The sequence below is a fragment of the Gracilinanus agilis genome, chromosome X, assembly GCF_016433145.1.
Source record: "Gracilinanus agilis isolate LMUSP501 chromosome X, AgileGrace, whole genome shotgun sequence".
NCBI lineage: Eukaryota > Metazoa > Chordata > Mammalia > Didelphimorphia > Didelphidae > Gracilinanus > Gracilinanus agilis.
The window spans coordinates 19,483,717-19,510,610 of record NC_058136.1 but is presented as its reverse complement, the minus strand read 5'-3'; the positions used below and the strand labels follow the sequence as shown (position 1 = coordinate 19,510,610).

Below are 26,894 nucleotides of genomic sequence, written 5' to 3'. Positions count from 1 at the left end.
GTGACTCTCTGGCATTAAAAAACAACTAAAAGGATGCTGAAGAAAAAGGTAATCTTAGTTATTATATTATTATATAGGTCTTCCAAAGAAGTCAAAGGCAGAAAGAATACATACCAACATTTTTATATTTATCAATCATCACCATTCTAAAATATTCATATTAGTACTTTTTTTTAAACCCTTGTACTTCGGTGTATTGTCTCATAGGTGGAAGATTGGTAAGGGTGGGCACTGGGGGTCAAGTGACTTGCCCAGGGTCACACAGCTGGGAAGTGGCTGAGGCTGGGTTTGAACCTAGGACCTCCTGTCTCTAGGCCTGACTCTCACTCCACTGAGCTACCCAGCTGCCCCTTTCTACTGGTTTTAACATGTGTCATTGATCAAGACCTATTTCCAAAATGTTGATAGTTGCATTGGTGTGAAGTTTCGAGTCTACATCCCCAATCATGTCCGCCTCAACCCATGTGTTCAAGCAGTTGTTTTTTTTCTGTGTTTACACTCCTGTAGTTCTTCCTCTGAATGTGGGTAGCGTTCTTTTCCATTAATCTCTCAGAATTGTCCTGGGTCATTGCATTGCTGCTAGTACAGAAGTCCATTACATTCTATTTTACTACAGTGTATTGGTCTCTGTGTACAATGTTCTTCTGGCTCTGCTTCTTTCACTCTGCATCAGTTCCTGGAGGTCTTTCCAGTTCACATGGATTTCCTCCAGTTTATTATTCCTTTGAGCACAATAGTATTCCATCACCAGCATATACCACAATTTGTTCAGCCATTCCCAGTTGAAGGGCATACCCTCATTTTCCAGTTTTTTGCCACCACAAAAAGCGCAGCTATGAATATTTTCGTACAAGTCTGTTTATCTATGATCTCTTTGGGGTACAAATCCAACAATGGTATGGCTGGATCAAAGGGCAGGCATTCTTTTATAGCCCTTTGAGCATAGTTCCAAATTGCCAGCCAGAATGGTTGGATCAGTTCACAGCTCCACCAACAATGCATTTATGTCCCAGTTTTGCCACATCCCCTCCAGCATTCATTACTCTCCCCTTCTTTCATTTTAGCCAATCTGCTAGGTGTGAGGTGATACCTCAGAGTTGTTTTAATGTGCATTTCTCTCATTAATAGTGATTTCAAGAATTTTTTCATATGCCTGAAGATACTTTTAATTTCTTTATATGAGAATACTTCTTTATCTCCTTTGGCCAAAAGTCAGTTGGGGAATGCTGTGTGTTCTTTTGAATTTGATTCAGTTCTCTCAGTGGTTCCCAAACTTTTTTGGCCTACCGCTTCCTTTCCAGAAAAAATATTACTTAGCCCCCTGGAAATTAATTTTTTTAAAATTTTAATAGCAATTAATAGGAAAGATAAATGCACCTGTGGCCATCACCACTCCTCTGGATAGCTGCAGCACCCACCAGGGGGCAGTAGCACCCACTTTGGGAATCACTGCTCTACATATTTGAGAGTTGAGGCCTTTGTCAGAGACGCTATAAAATTTTTTTTCACTGTTATATTCTTCTTGGTTGCATTGGTTTTGTTAGTGCAAAAGCTTTTTAAATTTAATGTAGTCAAAGTTATCTATTTTACATCTTGTAATGTACTCTATGTCTTGTTCGGACATAAATTCTTCTTTTATCTATAGATCTCACAGGTAAATTACTCCATGCTCCTCTAACTCATTTATAATCTTCCTTTAATCTCTATTTTAAAATCACCATTTGCACGTATCTGTTTCTCTTCTTTGAGGGAGCTGACTTGAGAGAGAACAGGGTACAAGAATCTGCTTTGTTTGGAATTATGAGGAACACAATTTGTGTGGAGGGGCCAAAATGCATGAAAGAATCAAACAGAAGAATAGGAGCGTTTGCTGGAGTGAAATGCATTCTCATCTGTAATGGTGCTGACTGGCTCTGGAAGGGTCATTTGAGCACCTGACTTGGTAATCATTTAATCAACTTAATTTTCTCCTTACAAATGGCTGCCTATTAGGTGTGGAAGATAGAAGAGTTTCACTCCACTACCCCCTTCTCAATCCTTGTAGATGGAAGAAAGCCTCACTAGCCATTAGCATCCCCATTTCTCATCTTGTACAACTGCTAACAAAGCAGCAGATTGGTTAGCAGCTACTTGGAAAGAGAAATAATCACATATACGATTGGGAATGATAGGAACTGGGAGTATACACTGCTTCACCCAAGCACAAGTCTTTCTTCATGATAGCATCAAGGTACCAGATGACCTATTTTGCCTTAAGAGGTTTTCCCATTGAAAATCGCAACCATATGCTGGTCACTACTTGAATCAAAAGATCAGGAGTACATTGGAAGGCTGCAGACTTCACTTTTCTCCAGGTCAGTCCATGCTTCTCAGTGCAGTCTAGTTTTTTCAGTTCTACTTGGTATCTCACTGGCTAGAAGATGAGAAGAGAAAAAATAAAGAGGAAGAGCTTTTCATGCCTCCTTTTGTTCCTTTTATACCAATAATGTATAGTATGGTATCTTTTGGATTTCACAATTGGAGGTATCTCAGGGATCTATCCACCATGGATACTGAAGAACTGCTGTTCAAGGCTCAGTTGCAGCTTTTGAGGAGCTCACTATCAATTTGTGGAGAGGAGTTGAAAGCAGAAGCAAAAGCTTTGGGGTAGAACACACGAGTCATGTTATAGAGTTAGTAAAAAAAGATGAATTTGGCTAGATAGCATGATAATGCCAACATCCAGGGGCAGGGGGCAGGAGACTGGAATGGAAAGTTGGAACAACTCTGTGCCTGACCCCGAAAGTCAAGCTGAGCTGATATAGCTTTCGGTATGTTCCAATGCACAAAATTAATTCCAAAAGTCAACTCTCCTTTGCTGGATTACAGTTGTAGTGGCAAAACTCTTGAGGATAAGAAGCCCGAGAAGATGGGCAAGCTGATATCCCAAGTACAAATATATCATTCAGTAGATTATACTTGTAGAGCTAATAAAATCTCTAAAGGGAAAATCCTGGGCTTAAAAAAAGATGTAAAGAACAAGTTCACTGAGTCTGTATGACAGCTGACTGCCAAACAACATTATTAAGGCTTTAAATATAGACTGCCAGTCATATTTGGCACAAAGAACAAGCCAGGCTGATTAGGGCCATCTTTCTTCATCCCTCAAGAATTTTCTCCTGGCAGTATCGTGCCTATGCTAGTCTAAAGATAATACAATCTATTACAAAGGGATAACTCAATAGAATATAGAAGTTGCTTTTTGTTACTGTTGGGCAAATGGCTGCCTGATGGAGAGAGAGTTAGAAGATTATCCTTCTAGTTAAGTGAGAATGCTGCTGACAGTGTTATATTTCTCATTCTAGAATTCACAAGTGCAACGGGGCTCTGCAGTATTAGTTAATGGTGCCCCACTCACATGCAAAGTGGAAATGACAGCTGCCTTCACATATTTTAAAGAAAAAGAGAGAAGTTAGGCTTATTTTGCTAGACCTCAGGGAACCGAATTGGGAGTTGTGAAAAGGAGCATAATTAGGTTTAATGTAAGGAAACATTTCCTAGCTTTGAGAGCTGTCCTAGAGTAGGATGGCCAGCTTTAAGAGATGATAGATATATCTACCTGTACCAAAATCTTTTAGCAGCCTTTTCTGTAGTGGCGAAGAACTGGAAACGGAGGGATTGTCTATTACTTGGGGAAAGGATGAACTCATTGTGGTATGTGGTTGTTTTGGAACACTATTGCACCATAAGAAATAGCAAACTGGACGAGTTCAGAAAATCCTGGAAAGACCTGTGTGAACTAATGGAAAGTGAAGTGAGCAGAACTAGGAGAACAATTATTAGCAAAGCAAATTTCCAAGACAACCACAAGGGACCCACGATGAAAAAGTTATCCACAGCCAAAGAAGGAATTGTTGGAATGCAGATCAAAGCAAGGCATCTTCCGTTTTATTTCCCTCAGGAGATTTTTATTTCATGTGTGACATATGTCTTCTATCACGACATAAGCAACATGGAAATATGAATTGTGTGATAGCACTGTTATGACCTATATTAGAGTGGGGTAGGGAAGGGAGAAAATCTGAATCCTAAAATGCCAGAAAACAATTGTCAAAATTGCTTCTATGTGTAAGTGAAAAAAAATTAATTTTTAAATGGCCAACTTAAAAAAAAAGCGATGGATTTCCCCCATCTTTGGAGGTCTTCAAATAGAGACTGGATGATCACTTGGCAGGGCTATTGTAGAGGGGACTCCTATTCAAGTATAGGTTGGATCAGAATCATAGATTTAAAGTGAGATGAGACCTTAGAAATCATTTTATCCACCTCCTCTTTTTCCAGATGAGGAGAATCCTGGGGCCAGGAGACAGAATTTCCCTCAAATTATACACTGTAGTAGCAACAAAGCCAGATTTTGAACCCAAGTCTTGTGTCTAAAAACCCAACACTATGGCCTTTGAGGACCCTTCCAATTCCATGTTTCTATAATACAGTTAGCTGGGATGATTTCTTTTTCTTTTTTTTTTAACATTTATTAATATTCATTTTTTAGAAAAGTTAACATGGTTACATGATTCATGCTCCTACTGTCCCCTTCACCCCTCACCCTCCCCCCACCCCTGGCTGATGTGCATTTCCACTGGTTTTAACATGTGTCATTGATCAAGACCTATTTCCAAATTGTTGATAGTTGCATTGGTGTGGTAGTTTCGAGTCTACATCCCCAATCATGCCTGCCTCAACCCATGTGTTCAAGCAGCTGCTTTTCTTCTGTGTTTCCACTCCTGCAGTTCTTCCTCTGAATGTGGGTAGCGTCTTTTCCATAAATCCCTCAGAATTGTCCTGGGTCATTGCATTGCTGCCAGTACAGAAGTCCATTACCTTCTATTTTACCACAGTGTATCCATCTCTGTGTACAATGTTCTTCTGGCTCTGCTCCTTTCACTCCGCATCAATTCCTGGAGGTCTTTCCATGGGATGATTTCTACAGATAGTGATAAGCATAAGAAGCTTCGAGATGTAGTAGAAGGGGACCAGATTATGATAGTTTTTCAGTATCTAATAGAAGATCTGATATTTGATCCTGTAGGTAATAGAGAGTCATTGAAGGTTACTGAGTAGTAGTGTGGCATGCTCAGACTTCCAGAATAGGAAAAACATGTAGGAATTTGAGTGGATAGATTAGATTGAGGAAAAACTTAAGGCAAGGAGACCAGTTAGAAAGCTACTGCAATAGTTAAGAGATGGTGAGAGACTGAAGTAGGGTGGTGGCTGTGTAAGTAGAGAGAAGATTTATATATATATATATATATGTATATATATATACACATTTATATATACATATATGTGCATATAATATTACATATATATGAGAGGTGTTCTGAGGGTAAAAATGACAAAATTTGTCAATGGTTTGGATTGAATATTTGAAGTAAGTAAGAGTGAGGAGTTGAGATTATAAGCATGGGTAACTGGGAGGATGCTAGTAAGAGAAAAACTGGGAAGAGGGGAGTGTTTGGGGAGAAGTGTTATCAGTTCTGTTTTAGACATATTACATTTGAGATGCCTATGGAACATCCAATTTAAAATGTCTGAAAGGCAGTTGGTGATTCAGGACTAGAGCTCAGGAGAGGTATTAGGGCTGGATATCCTTACATCTGGCAATCTGCTGCATAGAGATAATAATTGAACCTGATCGCCAAGCAAGAGAGTATAGAGGAAAAGAGAAGAATGTAGGTTAGAGCCTTGGAGGACACCCATAGTTATTAGGCATGACCTGGATGAAGAGTCACCAAAAGAGTTTGAGAAGGGATAGTCAGAGAGGTAGGAGAAATTCCAAAAGAGAGCAACATCACAAAAACCTTGAAAAGAAAATATACAGAAGGAGAGAGTTATTGACAGTATCAGAGGTTGCAGAGAGGTCAAGAAGAATGAGGATTAAGAAAAGGCCATTAGCAAATTAAAATGATTCTGAGGTACCAACTCACACCCATCCAATTGCCCAATATGGCAAAAAAGGAAAATGATAAATGTTGGCAGAAATGTGGGAAATTTGGGACACTAATACACTGCTGGTGGAATTACAATCTGATCCAACCATTCTGGAGAGCATTTTGGAATTATGCTCAAAGGACTCTAAAATTGTGTATATCCTTTGATTCTCCTCCTTCTCCTCCTCCTCCCCCTTCTCCTCCTCCTCCTCCTCCTTCTTCTTCTTTTTCTTCTTCCTTCCCTTCCATAAAATGACTAATATGGAAAAATGTTTTACATGATTATACTTGTAAAATCTATATCAGATTGCTTATCTTTGGGAGGGGAAGGGGTGTGATGGAGTAAATAAGGGAGGATGGAAAGGAGGGAGTAAATTTGGAATTCAAAAAATGTTTTACATGAATGCTAAAATTTTGTTTTTATATTTGAGGGAAAATATAATATTATTTAAAAATGTAAAGGACATTTTTTAAAAGGATAATAGATGTGACCGTTTGGAGATCATTAAAAATTTTTTAATTTAAGTATTTTTCCATGGTTACATGCATGATTCATGTTCTCTCTCAGCCCCTTTTCCCTCTCCTCTCCCAGAGCTGACAAGCAATTCCATTGGATTATACATGTATTATCACTCAATACCTAAAGAGATGATAATAAGAAGTGAAGCAGAAAACTGGGGGAAATCTTTGTAGCAAATTTCTCCAATAAAGGTCTCACTTCTAAGATATATAGGGAACTGATTTAAATTTATTCTTTAAGAGTCATTCCCTAATTGATAAATGGCCAAGGGATATGAATAGGCAGTTTTCAGAGGAAGAAATCCAACCTACCAAAAGCCATATGAAAAAAGTACTAAATCACTAAATTAGAGAACTACAAATTTAAACAGCTCTCAGGTACCACTCATACCCATTAGATTGACAGAATGACCAAAAAGGAAAATGACAAATGCTGGTGGTACCTTACTATACCGCTGGTGGTGTTATGAACTGATCTAAGCCATTTTGGAAAGCAATTTGGAACAATGACCTCAAAATCTATTGAATTGTATATAACTTTTGACCCGGCGATGCTGCTACTAGGTCTATACCACAAAAAAATCAAAGAAAGAGGAACAGGACCCAAAGATATAAAAGTATTTCTTTTAGCGGTTCTTTTCATGGTGGCAAAGAGCTGGAAACAAAAGGAGAGCCCATCAATTTGGGAGTGGCTAAACCAAACTGTTGTATATGGATGTGATGGAATACTGTTGTGCTATGAGAAATGATGTAAAGGATGGTTTCAGAGAAACCTGAGAAGACTTCAATGAATTGATACCTAGCGAGGTGAGCAGTAGTAGGAGAATAATTTATACATTAACTATAGTATTATAAAGATAAACAGCTTTGAAAGACTTGGGAACTCTGATCAACACAATGGCCTGCCTTGATTTCAGAGGGTTTCATCACAGTTCCATGATGAAATGTGCCATCTACTCCCATATAGAGATGTGATGGACTCAGTGCAGATTGAGGCTTTTTTGGAGTGGTGGGGTGGATGTGGCCAATGAGGGAATTTGTTTTATTTTAGCGTGGGGTCTTCCTTTCTCCATTAATAAATCGTGATCAGAAATTTTTAGCTTGAACCTTAAAACTACATCCTCTAGAGCAGTGATGGGCAAACTTTTTAAAGAGGGGCCAAAGGAAAGGAAATGCTCATCTGTCAGTCTGTTTCTAAGGCAACTCTTTCCAAGTTTCATTGTATTGTATCCTACTCACTGTATTCGTTAGATTAGGAATAATGTCGCGTGGCTGGATAGAACATTTCAGGGGGGCATTATCTGGCCCACGGGCCGTAGTTTGCCCATCACTTCTCTAGACTAATGATATTTAAGGTAGCAGGCAGATATCATTCTAGCTCGACATCCCCTCTTTTTTGAGGAGAGCAGAAATGCCAAGCTTCTGGGCTCAACCTCCTCCTTTTCCCCCTTGTCAGAAATGAAAAGGCTTGGGGAGAAGAAACTAGAGACGTCTATCCTGCCTCTGAGCCTCAGAATGATATCCCCACCCCACATGTGTAGGACAGCCTCATTACACATTTGTATACAATGTACAATGTTTATAACAGGTTTTATTTTTCTTTCTTTCTGGGGAAGGGAGGAGTGAGGAGGGGGAGAGAAGAGGGAAAGGCTTTGCCTAAAATGAAATAAAATTGAATAAAAGATAAATCATAAAAAAGATCATTGGTGACTTTGGGAAGAGCAATGTCTATCTAATGCTGAGGTCAAAAGCCATACTGCAGAGGGTTTAGAATGAATTGAGAAAAGAGGAAGTGGAGGCATTGAGAGAGGACAGCTTTCCCCAGGAGTTTAGCCATGAAAGGAAGGCAAGCTGTAGGATGATAGGGTCAAGCGACAGCTGAAAGTTGGGCAAGTATGGGTGTATTTGAAGGCAGCAGGGAAGGAGCCCCGGGATAGGGAGAGCTCGAAGAAGACTAGAGATTGGGGATGACTGTGGGGACAATCTGCTGGAGAAGAAGGAAAGGGATGGGATCACGAGTGAATGTAGTAGAGTAGTCCTTGGTAAAGAGAAGGGGAACTTCTTCATGGAAGACATGAGGGAAACATTAAGGTGAGAGTCTCAGTTGAGATTGTATGGCAAGGGCTGGTAAAAAAGCAAATAGAATTCAGCCAATCTAACTCAAGGTGTGAAAGGAGGGCAATTCAGTGGCCCAACAACCCCTTTTGTAGGCTCATAGACTGAAGGGCTATTTAATAGGGGACTGGAAAGGGGAGTGGGAAGTGTGTTGATTAGACAGGTATTCTGGTCAGTCTCACTATAAAGAGTATTAACACTTGCCCAGAGTGAAATAGGAAAGAAACCAGTGGTGCAAAACAGAACTTCAACAGATGCCAGCCATGAGGGTGGGAGGGGCGTTGGGGGGGTGGTGATGTTGTCGGAGGCATAACAATATTCCAGCTAAAACATTAGGCAGCTCTCTATCTAGAAGTGTCCATTTTCTGGGGATCTGCTCCTTTCTTCCACTAATGTGGGTTGCTAGAAGAGCTCCACATTGGTGGTGAGGAGTATTTGGGTGGGGGGAACTTGGGAATGAGTTTGCCTAATGGTTTTTCCCTTTGTTTACTCTTCTGTCTCAAATACTTTGCCATTTGATTTATGTTTCCTGCCTAGTCTGTTGGTAGAGAATGCAAATGAGAATGACGGAAACAGATCTTTGAGTTCCAATTTTCTGAGATGTCAAAAGACTGCTTTTGATTTTTGTAATCTGGAACTTTTGCTTTTTCTAAAACGTGTCTTATAGTGGAGTAGAGACAATTTTTTTTGGTTCACAGAATATGCAAAGTAAGGAAAATATTTTGAGATTATGTGACCTAAGACAAAATTTAAACTTTGAAATAAAAGAGAATCAAGTGAATATTATTAAAACATTTTTTAGAAAGTAAATGAGTCAGTCGTGGAAAATAATTTCTTCAATACTCCATTCAACTTAGTTTTAACTGCTGATTTATTATACTTTTATTAATGAACACAACACTAATACAATACAGGCATTCCTTATTTTAAATAAACCCTTATTTATAAATAAATTAAATTAAACCTTATTTAAATAAGCCATATTACGATGCTTTAGAAGGACAGAATTCATCGCCCATCCCATTCTTTTAATTCTTTTCAACATCAGGAAAAACTCAGGCTCATAAGGGTGAGCCATTTAAAAGTAAGTAGACCACAGCAAGGGAAAGTCCCCTCCCACCCCCCAACAATCAAGATTGGTCACAAATATTCTTTTTCACTCTTATACAAATATAATTAGTCATTAGATTTCTAGAAATATAAATGGGTACTTTTACATGCTTACGTAAAGTTTATTCACACAACATTTATTTTGGGGAAATAACATTTTACATCACATTGGACAAAAGTCAAAACCTTGTTGACATTTCCAGAGACCGTCCTTGGACAGTCCTTGTTTGAACAGTGTTTTTCACATCATGGATGAAAATATTTACATTGGCTTTGAAACCTTTCAAGTACAGTCTGGGACATCTCCTCTGGATGAAGCAATATGACACTGTGAATGGTCTGTATGTTAAAAGCTAGTGGTCACAGGTGGAAAATGAAAAACTTGAATGTGATTCCCCCCTTCTGAATTCTGGATGCCTAAAGAGAGAATCCAGCCATTGACACTTGCATGGCTGACTCTTTTCGGGTTCTTGAATGTCAAGTGGAGCCAGCGAGATGCTCCAGAGAACCAACATAGCAAAGTCCCTGTGTTAAAAACACCCAACTTACTAATGGTTCCATTTGGCTTTGCTACCTTTCTTTTCCCCCTGAAGAGTAGCAAATCTAGTGGCCTCTCCCTTTTTTGAAAAATATTTCACCGCACAGTGAACTAATTACACTTGAAGAAGTCTTTCTCTTGCGTTCTGCACATGCATCTCTCTCCCTTTGTCCTCTTTCTCCTTCCCCTCCCCATGGCAACTTTGGCTTATTTATGTTTCACTATTTCAGTGCATTTCCAGTCTCATCCTGTGCAGTTCTTGTCCACGTCCCCCCACTGATCCCCCATAGAGGAGCTATTGGGGCCCAAGCCCTTCCTCTGGGTCTTTTCCTATATCAGGGCAGCAGTCTTGCCCCTTTACCTTAGGAGATGTTGGCCTCAGGGAAATCTTTCTGCCCCTCTCCTTTCTCAGCCTCTTCCTCTCTCTGTTCCATTTGTAAGCAAAAGACAGCCTAATCATGGCGAGAAACACAAGGGTAGTTCTTATTATAGAGGTGTAGATAGATAGAGATATAATCACATTGATGTCACACAAACACAAGAGTAGTGTGCTTATTCACTACGATCACAATATCAAGGAAAAGGAACACCAGAAATCTGCAAGTGAAGTTAGCCATAATAGAGAATCCTCTCCCATGAGCACTCCGAAATCACCTTCAGAAGCATTGCAGAGGTCACTGTGCACTTTCTGAAATGAAATCTGCCTGGCTAAACGCATTCACACAGAGGTGGAAGGGAGTCCCAGGGATAGTTGTATTTGGGAACAAGCTACAGGAAGAGTTTGCTCAGCCCAAAGGAGTGGGCTTGCAGATACTGTAGCTGGCTCGTGCTAATGATATTTTGCAGTGGGAGGAGGAGCGTTGCCTTTCCCCGTGCCCTTCGTGAGACTCCATGTAGGTGACTACTTTCTGCATCTTCCCATAAAGTCAGCTCATCATGGAAACTTTTTGACTGACGTTAATCAGTGGAAGGGGATAAGTAGGACTCCATTGTCTGTGATTACAGGAGCGGTAAGACAGATGGATGAACCATGCCCTGGTATGCTATTCATATTTGCCAACCTCAAAACATCCCCATTTTCATTTCCACGAAACATTTGTTGACAGTAGAAGAGAGCACAATGGAAAACAGGAACATTTCCCTTCGATTATTAGGGGGACTATTTTTTAGAGAAAGAAAACTGCATAAAAGATTCTTCATCTCTATTTTGGATACTTTTCTCACAAAGAAAGAATAATACAATCTGCATCTGTGTTGCAGAACAGAAACGCAAATGGTATTATTGGGTGCCTGTCACACAACTACGAAGTGAGAAGAGTTAGAAATGTCATCCGCAGTCCATGAAGGATTGGGGTCCTTTATGTTAAAGTTTGGTTTTTACTGTTTTACAAGCAAGATGGTTGATTTTAAAGGTACAGGTTACTGTCAGGGTTGGGGTCCTAAACAACAGAAATGTTTCTTTGCCCGGAGGCCTCACCTCTACCTAATTCCACCTGAGGCTCAGTCCAGATGTCTGTCACCTCCTGAAAAGGACTTTTCCTTATCCGGGTGTAGGTGCCCTCCCCAACATCATGACCTTGCATAAACTCCGGATGTAACTTGTGTTGAATTGTCCACATGTGTGCTGTCTCCTTTAGGAGATTGGAAGCTTTCTGAGGACAGGGGGTAGTTGATTTTTGTATTTGTAAGCTCCAGAGCCCAGCCCAGCACCTGCCCCATAGTAGATGTTTATGAAATGCCTGTTGTTTGAGTAGTAGATGGCCTCAAAGGGTTCTTTTATCCCTTAAGCTAGGTAGGACTATGGCAGCACTGGGCATCCAGAGATCTGCCAGGTACTAGCCATATGCCTGCAGACAAATCCTTTTCCTTCATTCAACCACCATTTCTTCATTTGAAAAAATGAAGACTGTGACGGGGCCAGTTAGAAGGAAAATGCTTTGCAATACCCGAAGCACTGCCAAAGTGTGTTATGTGTGGGGTTTGGGGAAAGGAAATATTCCTGAAAATACACCTTCCTAGCCTTGGAGTTGGACATTTTCAGCGTTGCAGATTTCATTCTCTTACTCTTGCTCCTGCGCTTTCCATAACCACGCACCTCTCCACCTACTAAAGGTGTTTTCTCCATAGAATTTAGAAAGTTTGAGAACATCAAGTTTTCACTCACAAGAATACCAACACACACACACACACACACACACACACACACACACACACACACACGCATACGTACAAGATTCCTCAACTGGACCAGAGCCTTCTCTTAAATATCTCAAATGCAATTCAAAGATTAGCAATTCAGCGTTATACTCTGCCCCACAATTCCTCGCTATCCACACCCCTGGCAAAACCCCTCTTTAACTGATAACAGATGAGGCACTATCTTCTTCCTTCTTCCCCCCATACCCAGTGAGCAAGGTCACGCTAATTTCAGAGACCTGGGTGCTCCTAGTGGCCGAAGCAAGCCCCGTGGCCAGGTTCCTGGTGACCATCGGCCGCCTGGGACACTTGAACTTGAAACAAAAGATCTGTGTTTTAAAATGCTGCCGGAAGGTTTTGCTCAGCCAATACAGAGCAAAGGGGTTTACACAGGAATTGCTAAAAGCCAGAGCCCGAGAGAAAATAGTGGCCACAAGATGCAAGGTAGAGGAATCAATGGAGGACCGGTAATTGAAGGACCGATAGAGGTAAAGGAGATGATTAGGCAGCCAGCAGACAGCAAAAAACCCCACCAGTACCAGCACTGTCTTGGCAACTCTCTTGCGGGATTCAATCTATGAAGCAAAGGAAGAAGAAAGGTCATTTAGCAGGTTAAGACAAACAGAGCATTTGGAGTACTCAGAACCTAACTAGGTCACATGGACACCCCAGTGCCACCAATCAGATCAATTCATGAAAAAGCAAAGCATTGAGGTGTCTGCTGTGTACCCAGGCTTCTCTCCATATGTTGACAGAGGAAATCAAATGATCCCCTGGTTTTTAAAGGAAAAATCAGATTGTTTTCTATCAAACAGGACACGGTAACATTTCTCTTCGCTTTGTTCTTATCTCCAAGAAGTTGGCATCCCTGGCCCTATCAATGCTCAGTTATAGTTCCAAGGAGCCATGTAATATTGTCCAAAGTTTCCAGACAATTAGAGCTCCATGAAACTGGAACGAGCTCCTTTGGAAGGTAGCAAGTTCTCCATCACTGGAAGTCCTTTTGCCTTAGATTAGAGGATCTTGTTGGGGATTCCAGGGTTTACAGCAGTGATTCCCAAAGTGGGCGCCACCGCCCCCTGGTGGGTGCTGCAGCGATCCAGGGAGGCAGTGATGGCCACAGGTGCATTTATCTTTCCTATTAATTGCTATTAAATTTTTTTAAAAAAAAATTAATTTCCAGGGCACTAAGTAATATTTTTTCTGGAAAGGGGGCGGGAGGCCAAAAAAGTTTGGGAACCACTGTTTCACCGGGTTTAGCATATAACAGCCTAAAATAATTTAGATGGAAATCTAGCAAATAAGGTGGCTAATCAGTCTAGGAAAGATTGGATTTGGTCAAAAATGAAATGTGATTTGCAACAAGATTTGTTCTTTGGGGTTGTGAACTCTTCCCAAAGAAAAGTCCCTCCAATGGTCTTTGCCCTGGAAATTTGGTAGGAAACCATGTGTAGCCTCCTAGGGGGACTGCTTGAAAGGGAGTAACAAACTCACTCATCAGAACAGAATTCTGGTCTCTGTTCTGCCACTTTGGGATCATGTGTCTTTGGGTAAGTCACCTCCCTTCCTTGGACCTCACTTGTGGCATATGTAAAATGAAAGAGTTAAACTAGATGGGCTTTAAAGCCCTCTTCAGCTCTAAAGTGTCATTATCCTTTCCAGCCCTAACATCCTATAATAAACAACAACACATTTCTACACTCACCTACCCTCTCGGAGCCTCAGTTGCTTTGTCTGTAAAATGGCAATTAAGTCTTCACTTTGTATTGGACAGGCAAGTTGCAAAGAAAGCATTTGGCAAACCTTAATGTACTGTATGCAAAGGTAGATTCTTGTGTTGGTGTTCAATGTCCCTCCCTCTGAACCCTGTCACTTTGGTGGCTGCCCTAGTCTCTGCCCTGGCCCCCTGAAGTCTTTATCACTAAACAATGGGGAATCCCTCTCTCTCTCTCTGAGCTTTGGGTCAGCTGGTAGTGCCAGCCTGATTTGTCCATACCTGCTTGCGGGCATGCTCTTGCTCTTCAGCGGGCATTTCGACGGTGCTTTTGTAAAGAGCTCTGGCAATCAGAACATAGTAGACAGAAATGACAGTGAGAGGAATGATGTAGAAGACCAAGAAGCACAGGAGAGAATGAGCCTCCTGCCTGTTCTTTTCAGAGACAGGATAAGGGGCACATGCTTCAAAAGACTCATTTTTTGCAGGATTATAGAAAGGATATAAATCTGAGAATACAGCCTCTGGAATAGCAAGAACCATGGCGAAGATCCAGACACAGGCAACTTTCCCACAGGTCTTCAGGAAGGCATCAGAGGCCGGCAGTTCCAGGGGCTTCACTATTGCCTTGTATCTGCAAGTATAACCAGAAGCAGAGAGAGAGTCAGAAGCCAGAGCAGAAAGGCTCTGTGGCCTGGTGGGCAAGGGTGTAATGCCATGCCATGCCATACTCTGTGATATGAGACAATACCAAATTTTGCAATGCAGAAACGACTCAGCCCATTCTCCTTAGGTGTGAAGGGATAGGACATTTAATGACAGATTCCCTGCCCTCATGGAACTCATAGTCCAGCAGAAGGAAAGGGAGACACCACCCCAGATTGCTAAAATACATCATATGTATCATATTGCTTGCTTTCTCAATGGGTGGCAGAGGGGAGGAGGGGAAGGAGAGAATCTGGAACTCAAAATGAAAAACAAAATGTTAAAAATAAACAAACAAAGAAAGAAACACATTTTAAACGCCCCCCCCCCAATCCTATAACATCCCTAAAAAAAAGCAGTAGATTTGAAGCCAGGGGTCTTGCTTTTTAGGCCCACCCTGACACTAGCTAGCTATCTTGGGCAAGCTACCTCCACTCCACTCTCTGGGCCACATTTTCTGAGTCTGGCAAATGAGGACCTTGGACAAGAGCTTTTTGTGAGTATTGTACCCCTCTGGCAACCTGGGGCCTATGGACCTCTTCTCAGAAGAGCGCGAAATTGTAAACGTACAAAATAAAACACAGAGGACTGCAAAAAGCAACCAATGATACTGAAATCGGGCTCGGAACCTCTTTTATTAAAAGGAGTTCATGGACCCCAGGCTAAGAACCCCTGGGGAACCCATGTCTAAGGCCACTTTCAGCTCTGAGTCCCAAGATCCTAAATTCAAAGGGGACCATGACAGGGCTTGAGAGTCCAGGTCAACCCCTCTCATGAAGGTCTGCATGGTGGGGCCCAGCTTGGAGATCACTTGACGAGAGTCACATCAGTAGCTTCGAGGCAGAACCAGAACCAAGGTAAACCCAATCGATGTTCTTTCTACCACATTAGGGCAGCCTCCTACCCACATTGATAGGACCTCAGAGATGAGCTAAACACCATTTACCAGTTGACTTCTCTCATTTGGATTCCTGGTTCCATAACTGAACACACCTTAATTGTTTCTGGTGGTAGCTATTCCCTTTACCAGGTTTAAGACTGTAGAGCCTTACATAGGTTTTCCCTTTGCTGAGGTCAACAGTAGCTCTTGGGATGTTGCTTTCCAGGGCAATAGCAACTCAGTGTGTAACCTCTCTCTGAAAGACTAGCTTCTGAAGAGGTCAAAGGGTATCCTTTCTAGGGGAACAAGGGACGAGCAGGATATCATAAGACATGCCTCCCGGGGGCAGCTGGGTAGCTCAATGGATTGAGAGCCAGGCCTAGAGACGGGAGGTCCTGGGTTCAAATCCGACCCCAGACACTTCCCAGCAGTGTGACCCTGGGCAAGTCACTTGACCCCCATTGCCTACCCTTACCGCTCTTCTGCCTTGGAGCCAACACACAGTATTGACTCCAAGACGGAAGGTGAGGGTTAAAAAAAAAAAGACATGCCTCCCACTCCAGACTGGTGCAGGGATATGCTGGGGCTAATTTTGACCTCCCCTGTTTGTCTAAATTCATCTGCCCAGGCCCATTTGGGTCCCAGTTGTGGTGGCAGAAGCTGCCGAAAGGGCTCGTGTCAAGGTGTCCAGCCGTCACGCCCCTCTTGCCATTTTCCTCCTTTGAAAATTGTCTTTTCATTTGCCCTGAGTGAGTAATTCTCCAAATGAAGTCTGAGCCCCATGGCAGAGAGAATAAGAGCAGGAAAGGTTTTCCTACTTCTGTGATCTGAGGGGGCACATTCTTCCCCCCCCCCCCCCATCGCCCTAGGAAGCTTTTCCTGGGTGGACTATTGGGCACTGCCGCCTCGTGAGTTTCCCAGGGGCTTTTACATTTCAGCTAACATTTCAGTCTTATTTTTTTCTGTGCCCTAAGAGAAGGACTCTTAGCATAAATCCTCCAGTGCACATGGCTGAGACCATTCTAACCCCGACCAATCACAATCTTACCACAAAGGATGTCCTTTCCATCTGTTGCTAAAGGTCAAAATGGATGCTTTTGCTTTCAGCAAGACCGAGAATGTGACTGACCAGCTGCAGAGAAAGCCACTGGAAAGAAGTTACCCCGCCGTTACCTAGCACTCATTACCCAGAAGCCCCAAACCTTGCTGCTTTATTGGCAGCAACAACAGCTTGGCTGCTTGATTAATTCCCCCCAAATCGGAGGCAAACATCTGTACGTTACAGGCTTCTATCAATGGTCCATTTCCCACCTGTGCCGGGAGCTTGGCATTGTCTCCCGTGTGCCACTAGGCTGCACTAATGTCTAAGGTATGTCTGCTCAGGGGCACCTTAAGCCAGCTACCTTGATGCATCACAGAAAAGAGAGCATTGCCAGGATCGCCGCAGACAATTATCCTTCTGGGAAAGTCTTTTTCCTCTTGACATTCTCTCATTTTGTGAGCATTTCCCTCCAGAGGTAATCATCGACCTCTTCCCAGATCTCCGAGCAGCAATTCTAAGTTCGGAGCTTTTAAGAACTTTTGCTATCTTAACCCGAAGGAGCCAAGAGCCCAGCCAGCTGAGTCCGAGGCAAAAGCCTCTCTCCTCTCCTACAACTTTCCTCCCTTGATATACATGCCAGAGAAAAAAAAAACTACCCACCTGTCAGCGCTGAGAATAGTTAGGGTGAACACTGACACGCCGACCGAAGTGAGCTGGATGAAGGAGAGGAGCTTGCAACCGAGCCTCCCGAACAGCCAGGTATCTGCAATGTACTGGGTCGCATCCACCGGCACACACGTTATGAGAAGCAAGAGATCTCCGAAAGCCAGGCTGGTGATAAAAATGTTGGGGACTGTTTGCATGGACTTGATCTTGAAAAAGACTTTGATGAGAGCAACATTTCCGACGAGACCCACCGAGATGATCACGGAGTAAGTCAGAAAGATGGCACACAGGATCTGGGATCCTATGGATGTGTCTTCGGGCTTCCTCTCATCCATGGAGTCGTTAAAGACACTGGATGCTGATGGTGCTGGATCGTCTGTGATCAAATGGAAAGTCTGGTTAGGTGAAGTGAGCTGTCCTTGAGGCATTTGCTCCAGGAGGCTCGAGTCTTTAATGTGTCTCCTGCTCAGTTCGAGTCCAAGTTGCTCAGTACAGCGAATGCCTACATCTAGTAGTAAGGAGAGGGGGTTGGAGGAGCAGAACTGGATCTAGTAGACTGTATGGAAAGAGAATTCAAGACATCTGAATACAGTAACTCATTTCTTTCAGTTTTGTGTCTCCCAGCATGCTTGGCTAATGCTCACCGTTCAGGCACTGAAGAGTGTGGGAGGTGGAGGAGTTTTATTGGTGTTTCAGTGACAGAGGGATAGGGAGGGGTTGGGGGGAAATGTTCTGTAGTTCCTTATTCTTCCCTGTTGGGGAAGTCTTATGAATAACCAGATAACATTTTTAAAAACCATTTTTTCTATTGGAGAAGCTCTGTTTCCTCATCTAGCCGGTTTGGGAAACACTGCACAGATATTGTGAGAAGCGTTTTCTCTCTAGAAAAGGACTGATTGATTGACATGCAATTAGAGTGGTCACTAGAGTCTCCTCTGAAGCGACGACCAGGCGTGGAGAACAGCCTCTCCCCCCCCTCCCCCCAAACCCATGACATCAACTTGAATTCACTTTCCCAGGTTTAACGTTGGAGACTCTGATCCAAAAGAACACATTACTCATTGCTGACATTTACATAGATCAAGGACCTCGGATTTCAGCAGGGTTCAGCGTTCCCTAAGCCAGTGCAATTTGCAGTCCCTAACATCTCATCTAAAGTGTGTGGGCTCTCAGATTGGTTAAGGGACTTGCCCATAGCTAATAAGTGGCACAGGTGAGATTTGAACCCAAGTCTTCCACAGTCTAAGCTCAGTCCTCTATCCACTAGGGCACACTGCTTTGTAAAAAGGATCCAGGGACATTTCTTTCTTGCTTTCTTTTCACCCTTACCTTCTGTCTTAGAATCAATACTAAGTATCCATTCCAAGGCAGAAGAGAGGTAAGGGCTAGGTAGTTGGGATTAAGTGACTTGACCAGGGTCACACAGCTAGGAGGTGTGTGAGGCCAGATTTGAACGCAGCACCTCCCATCTCCAGGCCTGGCTCTCTATCCACTGAGCCACCTAACTGCTCCTGCAACGACAATTTTCAACATTCTTTTTTTTTTTTAAATTTAAGTCCCAAATTCTCTCTCCCTTCTCTCTTCACCGAGAAAGCCATCAGTTTTTAACAGATGAGGAGAAGAGTCCAAAGTCAAACAACATTGTAGCCAAAGGGACCAAGATTCGAAACCTGGTCCTCTGACTAAATCCTGTGCCCTTTCTGCTATACTATATCTTCTGCCTTTTCCCGGGATGCTATCAGCAACTCTCTTTATAAGCAGACAGTTCACAAAGCTAAACAAATGAACAGATTTATTTACTGATCAGTGAAAACAAGCAGAACTGGGGGCAGCTGGGTGGCACATTGGATTGAAAACCAGACCTGGAGAAGGGAGGTCCTGGGTTCAAATATGGCCTCAGACACTTCCTAGTGACCCTGGGCAAGTCACTCTACCCCCATTGCCTAGCCTTTACCACTCTTCTGCCTTGAAACCCATATATAGTATCAATTCTAAGACAGAAGGAAAGGGTTTAAAAACCAGAACTCAGGGGGCAGCTGGGTAGCTCAGTGGATTGAGAGCCAGGCCTAGAGACGGGAGGTCCTAGGTTCAAATCTGGCCTCAGACACTTCCCAGCCGTGTGACCCTGGGCAAGTCACTTGACCCCCATTGCCTACCCTTACCGCTCTTCTGCCTTGGAGCCAATACACAGTATTGACAGAAGGTAAGGCTTTAGGAAAAAAAAACCCAGAACTCATATAAGGTCTCATGGAAAACAGTGAAAGCTGTCCACAGGCATTTCTTTCCCAGAAGCGCTCATAAGAGATGAGTGCTCACAAGCATTGACATGGGTCAGGTTCCTGTTGGATAAGTGAACTGCTCAGTATTATTTCTCATTACGCCTTTAGTGGTCTCTAATTGGCATGCTACTCCTTGCTTCTTTTGGCTGCTGGTATGCCATTTATGGCAGCTAAGTGGCACAATGTATACAGCATCTGGGCCTGGAGTCAAGAAGATCTGAGTTCAAATCTGGCCTCAGACCAGTGACCCTAGGCAAGTCCCTTAGCCCCATTTTCCTCAGTTTCTTCATCTGTAAAATGAGATGGATAAGGAAATGGCAAATTGCTTTAGTATCGCTGCCACGAAAACCCCAGATGGAGTCAGGAAGAGTTGGAAGCAATTGAAATGGCCGAACAACAATGTCACTTATCCGCCTGTAATTCTGAGCTCCAGAAGATGGGGTCAGTCATTCCTTTACCTTCTTCCACTGCCCTAGGTCAACAAGAACCCATCTAGGCTAGCTGGGCCAGAGGAAGGCCTGTTAACCTCAAGCACCCTTGCTTACTCTCCTGCCCTGAAGGGTCAGAACCCATGGGGGTCATTCACCTGGATCTCTGAGAAGGAAGGCGATGGATCTTCCTTTGTTGATTCAGAAGAGCAGTATCAGCTTTTGCTGCTACTCAGTCACCATCTTGGCACCACCCCCTCTTCCTCTGTTGAGATGGTAGACCACCAGCTCTTACCATCTGCCCTGCCCCTACTTGGTTCAGGCCCCTGCTGATAGAATTATGAAGATCTTCTGGGCCTTGCCATAGATCCCCCAGCTGCATCCTTTGTATTTCTAGGCTTTTCTTTCTGCCCTACAGCTAAACTTTCTCTTATAAGTTGCCCCCCCCCCCCCAATTAGAATGAGAGTTATTTAAAAGCAGTGACTAGAGGGACAGCTGGGTGGCTCAGTGGATTGAGAGCCAGGCATAGAGACGGGAGGTCCTGGATTCAAATCTGAATGCAGACACTTCCTAGCTGTGTGACCCTGGGCAAGTCACTTGACCACCATTGCCTAGCCCTTACTGCTCTTCTGCCTTGAAACCAATACACAATATTGGGGTCAGCTGGGGAGCTCAGTGGATTGAGAGCCAGGCCTAGAGATGGGAGGTCCTGGGTTCAAATCTGGCCTCAGACACTTCCTAGCTGTGTGACCCTGGGCAAGTCACTTGACTCCCATTGCCTAGCCCTTACCGCTCTTCCGCCTCAGAACCGATACACAGTATTGAGTCTAAGATGGAAGGTGAGGGTTTTAAGAAAAAAAAGCAGTGACTATCCCTTTTCCATGTGTATCCCCAGAACTTAGAGTAATGCTTGGTACATCAGAAATGCTCAATAGAGAAAAGCTTGTTCAGTCATTTGGGGCGGGCTTCATTAGGACTCAGAATACAATTATGCTCTGGGACGCCTGTTCTCATGAGCTCTTGCCTCCCATTAGCACCCTCCTGGGTATCAGGAATCTCAGCCACCCCTCACAACTTTCAAGCGAATCTGCATCCCCACTATGGGGCTGAGTCTGAATAGCCCTCAGTCCAATGTCCTTTCTCCACCAGCACTAAAGGATTGTCTTCTGCCTTCCTTGGCACTTCTCATGGGTCTACAGGTACACTCTGGCTTCCCTCTTTGCCCCTCGGAAACTAGCCACTTGCCTTACTTTCCAGAGAAGGGGGATGGACCTGTGAAAAGCCAAGCATTCTCCCGGAGTGGCCCAAGGAGAATAAAATGTTCTGTCTGTGATGATATGAGAGTCAGAAAGTCCTGGGTTCCAATCTGGCCTCAGACACTTCCCAGCTGTGTGACCCTGGACAAGTCACTTCACCCCCATTGCCTAGCCCTCACCACTCTTCTGCCTTGGAGCCAATACACAGTATTGGTTCTAAGATGGAAGGTGAGGGCTTAAAGAAATGAAGGACAGACAACAACAGTTCTTTCTGAAGATGACAATTGCTCCTTAAATGCCATAGAGAAAGAATTGCATTCTATTCCATTCATTTCAATTCAACAAACATTTGTGGCTGGCTCGGTGCGTGTCATGTGTGGAAGAACTAAGTTCAAGCCCTGCCTTTGTCATGTACTAGCTATGTGACCACAGGCAAATTACTTTACTTCTCAATGCCCCATGCACTAAGTCCCAAGGGGCATTGGGGAAGCACATAGAAAGCCAGGGCTGGAAGGGACTTTAGAACATGAAATGTTACTGGAGAATATGGACTCATGGAATGTCAGAGAACACAGACTGTCAGAACTGGAAGGAAATAAAACATATAATGTCAGAGCTGGGAGAAATCTCAGAGACCAGCCAGTTCATTTTACAGACGAGGAAACTAAGGAAACTAAGAGAGGAAATGACATACCCAAGGTCATATAGTCATAGAATCCCAGGCCACAGGGCTTTTCTCACTCCTCCATATAACACATCTACCTACACAGGCATAAAGATAGAAATTACTCCATGAATCCATTGAATAAGTGGAATCATGCTGACATGTCAAGGACTGATTTTGTCTTTCTTTCCAGGGTAAAGACTTTGTCTTTCTTTCCCATTCTAAAAGAGGAACTGGGAAAAGGCAAAACTAATCAAATGAATGAAGCTCTAATGGTAGAACCCCATAATAAAATGGCAGGAGTGCTAGATTTGGAGTCAGGAAGAAGAGAAAAGGGCCAGATGCAGACAATCCCACAGAACTGAGGTTGACCTTCGTGGTTGGCTCTTACTTAGCCTGTTTGATCTTGATTTTCCTGATGTGTGAAATGGCAAAAAGAATCCTGGTATTCTGCTTCCTGAATTTATTGTTAAAGAAACACTGCATACCTCCTAGAATAGTATGCTAGCATGAGAGATTATGATTATATTCTGAACTATTATTATGGTTTTGGAGAAATCTGGACGTACCCAGAGCTACACGGTCACAAGCAGTATCTGAACATTGAGTCTTTTCTGATCAAAGCAGATGTCGTAGAGTCATGGACTCAAAGAATCATGGAACCTTAGAGCCCAAAGTACCTACTGAAAGCTTCCCAACGTTTACTCTAGAAGCAAAAATATCACTGATTCTTTAACTCCTGGAGGCAGGCGGGATGGAAGATGACATAGAGGCTGACCCCAAAGGATCTCTAACACAATGAGAGCCCCAAATCCATGTATCTGGACCCTAAAAATGGGAAAGTGGGGCAGGGGTAGGGGAAGGTGAGAAGAGTGGGCCTTGCAGACTGGTTGGGGATGGCCATTCATTCCTTTGCTTATGGGACTTGACAGAATGTGTCTGATTATGACAGAGAAGTGGCTTTCCCAATCATTTGCTTCAATTCCCTCAGAGCTTCGGATACAATCAATGGGATCACTTTGTGTAGAATCCCCCACTAGATGTTAATATTTGGACATACAGATTTGAATCTTGATTTTCTGGCTCTTTTTAGAACCTCAGTGAATGAATGCTAAATCCTGGCAAATGAATAGAAAGACTAGGTTGTCCCTACTCTCAAGGAGCTCAGATTGGAAACAGAGGTGATAGCATATAGAGGAGAGCTTTGTGGCAAGGAAGATACAAGGCCCGGGAGTTCTTAGGGCGCTTTGGCAGGTCCCATGGCAGTGTGGAGACTTGGTGGTCTGCCCACATCCCCAGTGGAACCACATCCCCAGTGCATGGTTGTTGGGAAGGGAGTAGTGGCCCTGAGGCTGAAGTGGATCAGGCTCTCTGGGCTACTTTCTTCCGGGCTATGGCTGGAGGATCAGCATAGAGCCGGGAGGGGCCCTCCATCCAACACCTAGTGGGAACTGGGCTGAGAGAGAAGGTCTCAGCTCCCCAAAGAGCTGGCTCCTGCTGATAATAAGCATCCCTGACCCACGGCTGGTTTATGGTTCACAAAACGCAGTCATACTTGTATGAGGTAGGCATCATTATCTATCCTAGTCTTACCGAGAGGAAACCTGAGGTACAGGGAGTTCAAGCGATCTTCTCAAGGTCACCCAGATAATAAGTGGCCAAGCCAGGAACCTAACTGAGCCCTTTTAGTTCCCGAGTCCAGCTTTCACCACTCAGCATACCATTACAACTCTGAGCTGGGCAGACCGGAATGATGGATGCCGCAGGTCACGAGAGAGGGGACCCCCCCACCCCCCAACTGCGCTTCTACTGAGTGAACAAACTATTCCCGGTCCAGAAAAATGCTATAGTTAAATTGTTAGTTATTACCACATCCTAAATAACAGTGTTTAATACAAATACTGGTGTTTGTTGGTGTCGAACCACATTATTTAAAGCCTATTACATGTATAAGCAACTCCCTGGGATGTAACTACTAAATTAGAGGTGGCTTGTGATCTGTGTTGGTGGAGGGATTGCCCACACTAAGAATTCCCCATGCTGCTAGATTGCAGATTCCTGGGAGTATTTGTGTAATACCTGTTTATGCCTGTTTTTAACCCAATAGAGAGAGATGGTTAGCATCCAGGACCAGCCATGTTCAATAGTAAATATGATTCCAGCTAAGTATACCTTGGAGGTAAGTAACCTCCAGTTTGGGAAAATTTGCACTTATGCAAAAGATAAGTGGAAGGAGGTGGGTCTTTACTTTGCAAAGAAAAATAATTATTATTCACATTTCCACGGTACATCGACGACAGGGGCTTTCAAGTTATACAGCCGTGTCGTTTTTGCAAGGGGTGCTCAAATACCTAATTAAGTCAATATAACTTCTATAGCCTCCCCCTCCAATTGTCACACACATATTTGTATTTCTTATGTTCAAATGTATGTAGATACTGTTGCAATAAGATGCAAACTCATTCCATAGTTTACTGAATTCATAAGAGCTTTATGTGAGATGGTTGCATAATGGCAAAAGCTTTGGACCTCGGAGAGATCTGGGCTCAGATTGCATCTCTATGGGCAGCTAGGTAGCACAGTGGATAGAGCACCAGACCCGAGATCAGGAAGATTTGGTGTCAAATACGGCTTTAGATATTTCCTAGCTGTGTGACCCTATGCAAGTCACTTAACTCCGATTGCCTAGCACTTGCCACTCTTGTGTCTTAGAACTGATTTTTAGACTGATTTTTAAACCAAAAACCCAAAACCAAATTCCATCTCTAGCCTTTACTAGCTAGGTGATGATGGACTTTTCTGAACCTCAGTTTCTTGAGATTCAAATGGAGATAATAGTAGCTGTAGGAATGTTGGGGGGGGGGCACAAATAAGATCGTGTGTGTGTGTGTGTGTGTGTGTGTGTGTGTGTGTGTGTGTGTGTGTGTATTCCTTTGCAAACCTTAAGATAATTTACAAATGCCAGTCATTATTATTTTTGGCACTTGTATATTTTCTCAATCAATCAACAGATACCAATAGTGTAAGTATTATCATGTAGGAAGGATGCTCTGATTATTTTTTATTTTGCAAGAAGGGTCTCCAGAGGTGGAGAAGCCCTTTTTTACATTTTTGAAAGGTCCTCGCTCGCTTCAAAACAACCCTATGGAGAGGGAAGCAGTATAGGAGGGACAAATATTATACCCTTTTTCCTAGATGAGAAAACTGAGGCCCAGAGATGGGAAGTGATTTACTCAAAGTCACACAGCCAGCAAGTGGAATAGCTGGGGTTGCAATTCAGGTCTTCTGGCTCTAAAGCCAGCGCTCTTTTGACCAGAGAGGGGTTTGAGCCCAAGATGTGGGCTCCTGTCACAGTATAACGTTGTCTTTCTCTAAAAGGATTTCTCAGAGGATTTATTTAAATAACAAACTCCCCCAGTGCCTTTAAATTAGGGTTCAAGTGACAAAAAAAATCAATGGACATGATTTTAGGAGAAGATCAATTTAAAGACGCCTCAGGATGTCATCATTTTAAATGTTAAATTAATAAATGACAATTGAAGATAACTTAGTTTGGGCTTAACTGTAACAGTGCCAGAGTTCATTGATTAATGGCTAAATTGTTATTGATGAGGGTTTCTTCAGTGTATGCATGATTAATGATCTAATCTTTCAACCTATGCATTATTAATCATCCCATTGGACTGTGATTAAAGAGCCCTGGCTTCTGTTCTTGATTTGATTGCCGACAGAGTCCTACAGCTGTGCCTCCCATTTCCTAAAAAGGGAATGACATTAACTGGATGATTGCGATGAGAGAAACATGGCAGAGCTACCCTCTGTGCTGGCTGGAAGTGTACCTCTCGAGCCTTGATTTGGAGTACAGTAAAAAGTCCCAGATCGGCCACAATCTGTGTGACTGGGCAAAACCCTCAACTGTCTCTGGGCCTCCACCTTCCCATTTTTCCATTGAGGCAAATGGGCTAAATGAGAGGTTTCAGACGCATGACCCAGAGCCATATACAGCCCATGACACTTTCTAGTGAGGTCTGAACCAGATTAAAATGGAACTGGGCAAATCTGGCCTCAGATACTTCCTAGCTGTGTGATCTTGGGCAAGTCACCCAGCCTCCCCCCCCCCCCCCCCATTGCTTAGCTCTTACCACACTTCTGCCTTGGAAGCAATACACAGTACTGATTCTAAGACAGAAGGTGAGGGTTTTTAAAAAATGTAATTGGGAAACACAACAAAATAAATAAAAATGCAATAAAACATAGGTCATGGTATTTTCTAAGTCAAAATACAGCCTCGGGGGGATCCTTACGTGCGTTTTAGTGGTCCTCATGGTGATTTGAGGTTGCCACTCACTAGAAGTAGATCATTGCTTCCCAGTCTGTGGGCCACTGTCCCCTTGGAGGGCTGCCCATACAATGATTCAAGGAGTCCTTAAAACCATAACTAAACAAACATACCTTCTGTAGACTGAAGAAAAAGTATCCCACATTTTGTTTTCAGTCATTTTTAATTGTGTCCAACTCTTCCTGATCCCATTTGAGGTTTTCTTGGCAGAGATACTGGAGTGGTTTGCCATTTCCTTCTCCAGTTCATTTTACAGATGAGGAAACTGAGGCAGACTGGGTAAAGTGACTTGCCCAGGGTCACATAGCTAGTAAGTGTCTGAGGCCAGATCTGAACTCAGATCTTTCTGATTCTGGGCCCAGACACTCTATCCACTGCACTACCTAGCTACCTGAATCAGTCTCTCTCTCTCTCTCTCTCTCTCTCTCTCTCTCTCTCTCTCTCTCTCTCTCTCTCTCTCTCTTTCTCTCTCT

The 26,894-nt window shown here is 43.1% G+C and overlaps 2 protein-coding genes across 2 annotated transcripts in view; both read right to left on the bottom strand.

The window, feature by feature from the left end:
- The window catches only part of LOC123253517 (transmembrane 9 superfamily member 2-like), a gene marked incomplete at its 5' end in the record, with an annotated part of 941,355 nt that overhangs the window by 504,177 nt on the left and 410,284 nt on the right, over positions 1–26,894 (bottom strand). The gene's annotated exons all lie outside the window — the stretch shown is intronic.
- On the bottom strand, positions 10,614–17,882 carry BRS3 (bombesin receptor subtype 3). The gene is made up of 4 exons (XM_044682729.1): positions 17,449–17,882; positions 14,444–14,795; positions 12,687–13,022; positions 10,614–10,703 (listed from the first exon to the last, which is right to left on the bottom strand). The coding sequence occupies exons 1-4, from the start codon at positions 17,880–17,882 to the stop codon at positions 10,614–10,616; spliced, it is 1,212 nt and encodes a 403-aa protein (XP_044538664.1).